The sequence below is a fragment of the Camellia sinensis genome, chromosome 1 (assembly GCF_055761805.1).
Source record: "Camellia sinensis isolate YWXY chromosome 1, ASM5576180v1, whole genome shotgun sequence".
NCBI classification, from domain to species: domain Eukaryota; kingdom Viridiplantae; phylum Streptophyta; class Magnoliopsida; order Ericales; family Theaceae; genus Camellia; species Camellia sinensis.
Window position 1 is genome coordinate 110,620,590 of NC_138961.1, and position 9,884 is coordinate 110,630,473.

At 35.9% G+C, this 9,884-nt stretch overlaps 1 protein-coding gene across 1 annotated transcript; it reads right to left on the reverse strand.

The window, feature by feature from the left end:
• Positions 1–1,419: 1,419 nt before the first annotated feature.
• LOC114299025 (tripeptidyl-peptidase 2-like) lies at positions 1,420–8,862 on the reverse strand. Its single transcript, XM_082913064.1, has 6 exons — positions 8,738–8,862; positions 8,475–8,640; positions 6,193–6,347; positions 5,309–5,487; positions 1,778–1,890; positions 1,420–1,708 (listed from the first exon to the last, which is right to left on the reverse strand). Exons 1-6 carry the CDS (start codon positions 8,860–8,862, stop codon positions 1,511–1,513), a joined length of 936 nt encoding a protein of 311 aa, XP_082769190.1. The 3' UTR covers positions 1,420–1,510.
• Positions 8,863–9,884: the final 1,022 nt, after the last annotated feature.

The following is a 9,884-nucleotide window of genomic DNA, read 5'->3' on the forward strand; positions in this document are numbered from 1 at the left end:
ATGTGATAAGTATGGATTTGATAGCATCGAGAATGCATCTAAATGTTTCAATGTGAACAACTATGTGTTATAAGTTTGTGATTTGCTTGCATTGCAAATTATTTGAATATGTATGCTCTTTAATATATGCATACCTGTGAATCTTTTGTACAAAGTATAATGTAAGTTTAATTAGAAGGTGAGAACAAGAGGTGATGAGATAGAAGAGTCCTCTACTGCCAGAATAGATAGAATGGAGAGACTGATTTAGGAAATGGCAGAAACATTGAGGCAATAACAGGAATGGCAATAACAGTGGCAGCAACCACATCCTCCACCTCCACCTCCACCTCTGGTGCCACCCGTGCCAGATAATCAGAATGACGATCGGATAATAGCACTTACCAAAGAATTTAAGAAAATGAAACCACCACAGTTCCACGGGGGACTAGATCCATTGAAAGCCGAAGTATGGGTCCTCGGCATTGAGAAACTATTAATTGGCACTCACAGAAATTCCAGGCATTATAGACACAAAATATATATATATATATATGTGACAATGCCAGGGCAACGCTTTTACTTCTGTACCCGCTATCAAATTGACTCATATTTAAAAAAGAGAATATAAAATTGACGACCACTACTTTGGTGAAGCAAATCATAAAAATAGAAGGGTTCATACAAAAAATAACTGGCTGCTGCCAATGTCATAAAACTCTCCCTACTAAGCTAGTTATAAAGATCCACACAAAAACAGAAATTAAATTTATGGGATGTATGCCTCTTGTAGTTGTTGCTGCATAAAAAATATTAAGCAAATTTTCAAGGAAGAGATTTTTTCTTTATCTTTTATTTTATTTTATTTTTTATTTTTTTCCGTAATTTTAAACAAGGTAAAACGAAATGCTTATAAAAATTACTAAGTAAAAATATTATGAAATTTTGCATTTCACTGTTTGCGTGATTGCCATTGTTACACCTAAGTCCTTAGGTATTGTCGTCAAGCTGCAAGTTTATAATTTGTAGTTTGTTCAATAATTTGCTGGTTCTCTAGATCCCTGTTTTCGACAATAAAGTTTTACTCAAGGGAAATCAGCAAGGCTAAACTTTCTATCAGGGCCATTTTAACAGAAAACAAATGCTTATATGTAACAGTACCCCCACAAAGCTAACCTGCTGACACACCAAAAATATGAGTGCAGAATGCACATTAGAACTCAATTATCTGAGTATAATTTTCTGAATAGCGAATACTATAACATGTGACTGCGTCCCCAAAGAGTTATTGGAACATCTGAATTGTTACCTCCAAAGTCAAATTCAAACTCAAGACAATGTTGCACAACAAGTTTTTTTTCCAATAAATAAATAAATAGTAATAATAACATAAAAAACATAAGAAAATTTACATCTAGCAGTAATGATGCTAAGCCCATACCCTCCACTGTCATAAAAACATGATAAATTTACACAATTCTAACAATTCAGAAATGTAAGTAATATAACAACATCCAGTCACACAACATTTTCAGATATCTAATACAAAAGATGTTACCTCAAACTCTACAACAGTGGCTTCATGACTTCCAATGCCACTTGACCAAAATTGAGCTATCGCCAATTCCATTGTCCGACCACCCTCCATAGGAAATGCAAAGCTTTTGGTAGAAGGAGACGAGAATGTAATGACACTTTCCCACTTCATAGGCCTTTGCAACGGACTGATCTGTATATTGTAGGTATATGTCAAAGAAGGTCTAGACAATGTAACAAAAGCTTTGATTGCATATTATACCTGAACAGTGTCAACGAAAAATCTTCTAGCAGTATCAAACCCTGATGTCCGCATGGTAGCCTCAACCCAAGAAGCACCAATTGGTACCTTGATATATTTCCTTTCAATATGGCCTAAGCAATACATTCAGAAGGAAGCAAACCCAAAATAAATAAATTAATTAATTAATTAAGGAAAGAGAATGATTATATCCTTCACTCACAGCACATCAGAACATGCTTATAAGCTGTATCTGTGCACACACACACAAAAATGGTAACTACCTAGTCGCTAGTGCAAACTGAAAACAAAATTCAGAGAGACACCACATAGATTTTTAATTTTTACAAAAATATATACAATCTCACGTTTTATGAATAAGAGGATGATTGTCAAAAAAAACAATTGTTACATAGACATGCACCTTAATCCATGTCTAATGTGATAATGTAAAAGTGATTATGGATTAAAATTCCCCACATGCTTATTTTTTTCGCAAATGCTAAAAACAGCCCTTCGGGCTCAAAAAATGTGTAAAATTTGTGAACGTATTTTGGAATATGTGAAAAATGTATTGAGATTATAAATATTTTGGCATTTGGCTCTTCTTATTGAGAGCTCTTAAGGTTGTCACTAGCAGAACCCCATTTTTATTAAAGACGTTAAATTTAATAAGGCAAAGTTTAATAACAAAGGTATCCAATTGATAGAAACATGCAAATGCTAGGCACACCAAAGTTGTATCATCTATATAATAAACCATAGCAGATTAGCATTCTCAGAGCATGAAGAGAGAGAGAGAGAGAGAGAGAGAGAGAGAGAGAGCATGCGCATGGAATTAGTTAGTAAGAATAGCAATGATACTAGTCGTAGAGTAAAAAGACACTATGAAAGAGGCAAATGAGATGGCAAATCAAAAAAGCTTCAAAAATAATAATGATAAATAGAACAAAATAAATAATGACATTCAGTCCAAGGAGTGATTCACAGAAAACCCAAAGAAACCAGAAAATATTTGAGAAGCAACTAAAGATGATCAACTTCATTTTTTATGGCCCAATGGATGCTTGCCTGGGTTGCAAACTACTTCTAAATATTTTGGCTAGCGAAAGTTGAAAGGCAAGGACTATGAGTAAATATGGGCTACCAAAAAAGCCCAATCTTTCTATTCTCTCCTCATCCTCTCCCTCTTGTCTGGAACAAAGGGATGTGGGTGGTGGAGTCTTTCAAGCGAGAGAGGATGTTGGGTTGGTGGTTACTTCAATTGGAGGGAACGACTCAACAAGGTCTCGGGGGAATGAGGAGGGAGCAACAAAAGGAGGAGTAGAGGCATGGAGGCAGTCAGAAACAGAGGTGGATAAGTTTGAGGTTTAGTAAGGTAAAACTATGTGAGCAGTATTAGTAAAAAGTAAGAATGTGAGCAGCCTGTCAAGGAAATTGGAGTTAAAAGCAGGGGACTTTTGGGATGCTAGGAGTAAGCAAACTCATAGGAGTCTTTCCAAGGCGGGAGAGGGTGTTGGGTTGGTGGTTACTTCAATTAGAAGGAGCGGCTCACAAGGTCTCGGGGGGTAATGAGGAGGGAGCAACAAAAGAAGGAGTAGAGGCATGAAGGCAGTCAGATACAGAGGTGGATAAGTTTGAGGTTCAGGAAGGTAAAACTATATGAGCAGTATTAGTAAAAGGTAACAATGTGAGCAGTTTGTCAAGGCAATTGGAGTTAGAAGCAGCAGACTTTTGGGATGCTAGGAGCAAGCAAACTCATAGGAGTCTTTCCGAGGATGGTACTTTCTGATTACTTGAGGATGGGTACTGGTCAAAATTTTCTGGAGTTGCGGAAGGGGAAGTTAAGAAGGTTTAGCTGGTTTGGGGTACCATAGGTGATGGTGGTACGGTGAATTTGAAGGTGTCATCTTCAGTTTTCTGCCCTCCTATGGATGTGCTACCTCTAAGTGGAGTAGAACAGGGTGATGTTTACAAGGATTCATTGGATTTTTTAATTTTTTTTAGATCTCTTTGGTGATACAGAAAAGGTGTGGTCCGAATGGATGAAACAAAATATGAGAAATTTCAGTGGTTTTCTGGGGGCTTCTGACAAAGGTTTTGTCTCAGAAGCAGAACAATTATTTGAGGAAACTGACAAAAGATGGTGGTAGGAAACTTGAAAGGAAAGAAGAAAGAGGGAGGCGACTCTCTTCTTCTAGGAAACATGGGAAATGTAAAAGGCTTGCTTAATTAAATATGAAGGACAGGAGAGAGAGGATTCCACTGGGTATTGTGGCGAAAGCAGTAATGCGAAGCATCTATGCATTGTGTACTAGGGGTGCTGCTGGGAGTTTTTCTGTTGGTTTTATTTTATTGTTGTGGTTTTTTTCATCTCTCACTTTGCTTTTGTATGATGGAGGTGCCCCCTTGGCACCTTCTCTACTACAATTGTACATATTGAGGGTAGAATGAAGGCAAGGAAAAAAAACGTAAAAAATAAGAAAAACTCCTAACCTAAAATGATTTTCAGGTGATTTGTTTTTATTGGGCACTGCAATCCTTCATAAAGCTGTCATGTATTCTCAATTATATAATACTACTTGAGAATACATGACCATTGACAAAAGAAAATTTGAAACTGTGATGAATTCGATCTGCAAGCCGTTCAAGTATTCACAATTGAGAACCTTCAAATAACAACTAATAAAATAAATAAATAAATTGAATCTAATATGAACCTCTACAAAGAATTCAATCAATTTGATTCCATATCCAACATACTGACAATTTTTGTTAAATTCTCTGAAGAAAGTCTCATTACCTACAAATGTGACACTTGGAAAGAGCTTCTTTTTATAGAAAACCATAAACAACCACCAAAGGATTTCTGGTCCACTAGGTTTGTCTCCATGTGAAACACTTAACTAAATCTTGCTCAAATATAATTTTCCAATCAGAGAAGTGCTGGTGACAAACAAGGGTGCCAATTGGTTGACCATAGTCTAAGCAGCTAGTTCAATTCGACAATGAATAACTCAAATAAATAAATAATCAGCATATAAAAAATATAACACACAAACATTAGATATTCAATCTCTGAAACACTAATTGTAGATTTCATCTTCATCACTTTCTATATCATAATTGGATTTATCAAACAAAATAAACAAGCCAAAAAAAGAGAGTTCAATTACATCAGACGAAGCAATTGCCGTTCAAGGGAAATACAATCATTAATTTGTGTTTGACATAGCATTCATTAACATTCCATCTTGCTTTTCATTGACATTTGAATTTATACCATGGCCCATATCAGTTTTTCAACTTCCCAGACATCATATTGACTTTCCAGTGTAATTTGGGCTAACAAAACAATATGATTCACACAAACAGATTACTTACAAGTTGATTACCTTCAATAAGTATTTTCGCATACAAGACATTTTAGCACGACCATGACATAGAATGCAAGAACAATGTTAAGTTGTTGAGAAGTGCAAGTTGTCATGGAGGATAAATGATTGCTAGAATAATTAATATTAATTTACAAATTGACACCACAATAATCACCTGGAAGAAATGTCATCCCTGAAAATGAAAGTAGTGCAGGTTGATTTTTCACAGCCATCGCCTTTGTTATAGTAACAGGGATTCTGAAAACGGGACCACGCCATGGGGCTTTGCAATCAATCCCACACAGTTCATAATAGTGTAAACCATCACTCAGATTGGTAAGATCTATAACTATGCTGAAAAAGAAGGGGAAATAATTTGTTAATATTCACTAACATCAGCAGGTGATAACAAATAATGTTTGGTATAGAAATAATATCAATAATAATAATATAGCAGTAATAAAATAAGAAGAAATATCCAAACATTGATGAGTCATCACAGTATAATGGTAGCCAATTGCCATGAACAATTTGAAGAAACTCCTTCATCACACTACACAATGGCTTTGGCTCTCATTGGAGAGAACATACCCCAAAGAATCATCCAAGCCAATGTTCTCAAACACAGGGACATGAAGGTGTATTGCAGCCTCATGGCAAGGCCCACCAATCCTGAGAATTTAGACCAAACAATCCAAGATGTGGCCCTCAGTGCCTGATTCAGCCTAACCAAATTGTGGGCTGTCTTTTCACGAGCTTGATAGCATATCCCTCTTTAAGGCACACATGAGTGCATAGGTATGCACACAATGGCATCTATTGTTATTAAAATATCATTGTTCAGACAATGCTTAAGTGACATTTGAAAGTAAGATTACAAAAATAACAAATACAAGCATGCGTCACGAGTCTCCCGTTAACCTTACGAATTATTGACATTTCCCAAACTCGACATCAACACATGGTACGGCCTATCTTCTAGCATTTCCACTTCCAACCATCACCGTAACAGTATATGAGTGCTTACGTAGAAGATTAGTCAAGTTGATGCTGACTCACTTGAAGCTGCGACCGTTATGAGTGAGAAGGAGATACTCAGGAGCTTTCACAAATTCCTTTCCACTAGAATGCAACTCAATACACTCTTCAAAGGGAACCAATTGCTCTAAGTTGCTAGCATCATCATGGAACTTTGGTTCAACTTGCACCGTCCGCTGTAAGTAGTCACATTAGGTGCTAAAAGATACAAGTCAATAACAAAGAAAATATGGACAATAGAAATACTTTTATCGACAGGTCAAAGACCATAATTTTAGTAGAAATGATGGCTAGGCAAGTCTTAATGAACATTCCATTTATGCATATACAACAAATGCCACACCACACCATTGGCATCCTATATGGCTTTCTTTCCTTATGTAACCTCACTAACATGCATAGCAGTTGCAATTACCAAATTCACTGATGAATTAAAAGAAAATATAGGTAATAGGGAAAAAAGTGGTGTAGCACAACATAAACCAAGCCAAGGCTTAAGTCCCCATCAAATAGGGTTGACTACATGAATTCTTCTTCCCCATTCGGCTCTATCAAGGGCTACTTGGTTAGTCAAATTAAGGAGATTCGAATATAAAGTTAGAGAAAAGAAAGAGAAATTTGAAGAAAATCAAAGGGATTTCAAATTCATCCTCTTGGACTTGGGAATTGAACACTGAGGTGATTTAGAAAACCTCAAATGAGGTGCTATTAAACTAATATCATTAATCTACAATTACTCAGTAAGTTCTCTTTCTTAAAGGCCAAGCAAGATTAGTATGAGTTAAGCTTTGCCACCTAAGCTAATGAAATAATTAGTTACCAAAGCTAATTAGTTACTAGAACAAAAGGGAGATGGATAGAGAAAGACAGAAGGAGTTAGAGAGAAACTTTCTTTTTCAGAGCTAGAAGAGAAAGTTATAAAAAAGAAAGAGAAATAGGAAGAAAATCAAATGGAATTCAAATTCATCTTTTTAAAACCTTAAATGAATTGCTTAAGTTAAACTAATATCGTTATGCTATAATTACTTAGTAATTCTCATTCTTAAAGGCTAAATAAAACAAAAAATTAAAATAAAAACAACTATTCTAAACCACTTTCGCAAGAAATCGCGGTTGCATTTATAGCACATGCAATCAGGCCTTTAATCCCCTAGGTTACCCCTCATGGATGAGTTCCAGAGATGTTACCCACAAACATCCAAAAATTTCTTTACTCAAAAGGATTTCTTTCGTTCTCATGGTAAAGTTAAAGAACCTTAACAAGATAATCAATTCAAGTTCAACACACTAGCAGCAAGTAAAGATATCTTATGACAAACACAACCTTGGCCTCAAAGTGAAATATAACCCAAATCTCTTTCCGAAACATGCTTCAACTCCAATCTCACTAATTATTGCACTCAACAAATAAATCACTCAAAATATGGTGTAAAAATTACTTTCAATATATGCGCATAGAATAATGTAAATCAAAGGCAAAATATCTCACATACTATTTTTTTTGAAAAACGCTAATTTAAAAGAATAAATAAATAGTTCTATGAATGGAATATCAAATACTGAGAATTAAAATTATCACACTATCACCCCTATCCATCATGTCCACCTCTAAACCATAGCACTCCCAAGATCAAGTAGGACTTTTTATTTGGTTGTAATGTATAGGTTGAGGAATTGTGAAAAAATGAAATAAAAAGGTAAAGGTGAATATAAAAAATGGATGTTTGAGAGATAATTGGTATGAAAATAAACACAATTAGAGCATTATTCCAAATCTTGCTCTTTCTATAAACACAAGATCCTTGTGAGTAAAAAGGTATATACATTATATAGAGGGGTAGAAAATTAAAATAAAAATTACCATCTTGTTGCGCTGAATTTGAGCAGCCTGAGGTCCATGTATAGCAATATATAACCAATTGCACTATTTTTGTTTCTTCATAGAGTAACTGAAAAGGGCGTCATTTCAATACATTATGTAAACAAAAACATAAATGAATTGCAGTAAATCATAGTGAATTGCAAATTGAATTGTACGATTCACTCAATTCTCAATTCAATAGCACAATTCAAATCATTTTAGTTGAAACTCAAATTAAATTGTATGAAACGAATCATGAATCATACAATTTTAACACCATACTAGTTGGAACATGTGGAAGCCGGGTCAACAAAATAATTTTGATCAGTTACTCAGTAATTACAATATCCATTTGCAAGAAATTGTAGCAATGTAAAGGAAGGAATTCTTGAGTGACAATTGAGAATAAAAAATACCTGGTTGTTGACTCTGCTAGCTAGACTGCTGGTGCTGCATGCCCTGTTGGTGCCAGAGGCAAGACAAGCTCTGCTTCCAGATCAGGTTGAAGATATGCAAGCACCCCATCACCTTCTGTCTCCATGCCTATGTCAGCTTCCAAAGACTCAAGCTTTGCATCACAACATCGAACAGGACAAATAAAAAAAGAACTAAAAAAAACTAACACCCAATTTAGTCTATGTTTCTAAGCAATGGTAGCAATGTAAGTGAAGGAATTCCTGAGTGATAACTCTGATTAAAATGTACCTAGTTGTTGACTCTGCCAGCCGGACTACTGGTGCTGCATACCTTGTTGGTGTTTGAGGCAAGACGAGCTCTATGTCCAGATCAGGTTGAGGATATGCAGGCACCTCATCACCTTTTGTCTCCATGCCTATGTGCTCCAAAGACCTAATCTACTGTAAAATATATTGAAAATTATGTTTTGCAGACCCTTGGGGTGGTAAGGAGGAAAACTTGGGTGATATAAACTACTTTCCTTCTACATATATGACTAAGATGTCCTAGAATAAACTGTAGGGATTACTACCACTTAGGGTGTCAAGTCAAAAGAGATCTTTGTAGTACACTTTTGTTTGCTTAATGATACTTCACATTTTTTCCCAAAGAAAAATATAAACAAATCCATTAACATATTTCCATTTTCTGGTAACTGTTAAGTGTTAGTGTCTATGCCATCCATAACACACCATGACATCAGCCATATTCTATTGTCATCCATGACATCAGCCCTATTCTATGATGTCATCCATGACATCATCCCTATCCTAATGTTATCTATGACATCAACCCTATTTTATGATGTAATCCATCACATAAGCCCTGATCTACTTTGGCTTATAAATAAGCTACTTCATCTCATTGTAAAACACAATTCTACATATCAATAAAATCTTCTCTCTCTCTCTCTCTCTCTCTCTCTCTCTCTCTCTCTCTCTTTCTTCTTCTTCTTCATCTATATATCTGACATGGTATCAGAGCCATATCTTCCTCCTGTTTTTGGTTGATTTTTTCTCTTCCTCCCTGGTCCTTGGGAGCCGACTGGTGCATTGTTGGCCTTTGCAATCCGTGTTTTGCAGTTTTTGTGGGACTTCTCTCCTTGAATGACTGATTTGGCTCATATAAGTGTTGTCCCAGCAGTGTTTTCTTAGGCCTAGCTTTGTTTTTTGGGCTTTACAGGTAACATACTGGTCCTGCGTTTGTTTTTGTAGACTTGCTTCTATTTGTTTGGGTTGTCCCTGTTGTGTGGTTTTAATTTCAATGGCTGAGGTGAGAATAAGGATCCTTTGGTCAATGCAGACTATGGGCAGCATCATGTTGTGACTCTTAACGATAGCCCATCTCTTCAAATCAGTCCTGTGAAACTTGATGGCACCAACTACCTGATTTGGTC

Excerpts from the sequence above, each read along its gene's own strand:
- LOC114299025 (XM_082913064.1), bottom strand. The coding sequence starts at position 8,862 with ATGGAGACAAAAGGTGATGAGGTGCCTGCATATCCTCAACCTGATCTG. Across the intron at positions 8,641-8,737 it reads CTGGCAGAGTCAACAACTAG|TTCTTTTTTTATTTGTCCTG; the intron begins GTACATTTTAAT and ends AGTTTTTTTTAG. Across the intron at positions 1,891-5,308 it reads AGGGATGACATTTCTTCCAG|GCCATATTGAAAGGAAATAT; the intron begins GTGATTATTGTG and ends TGTATTGCTTAG.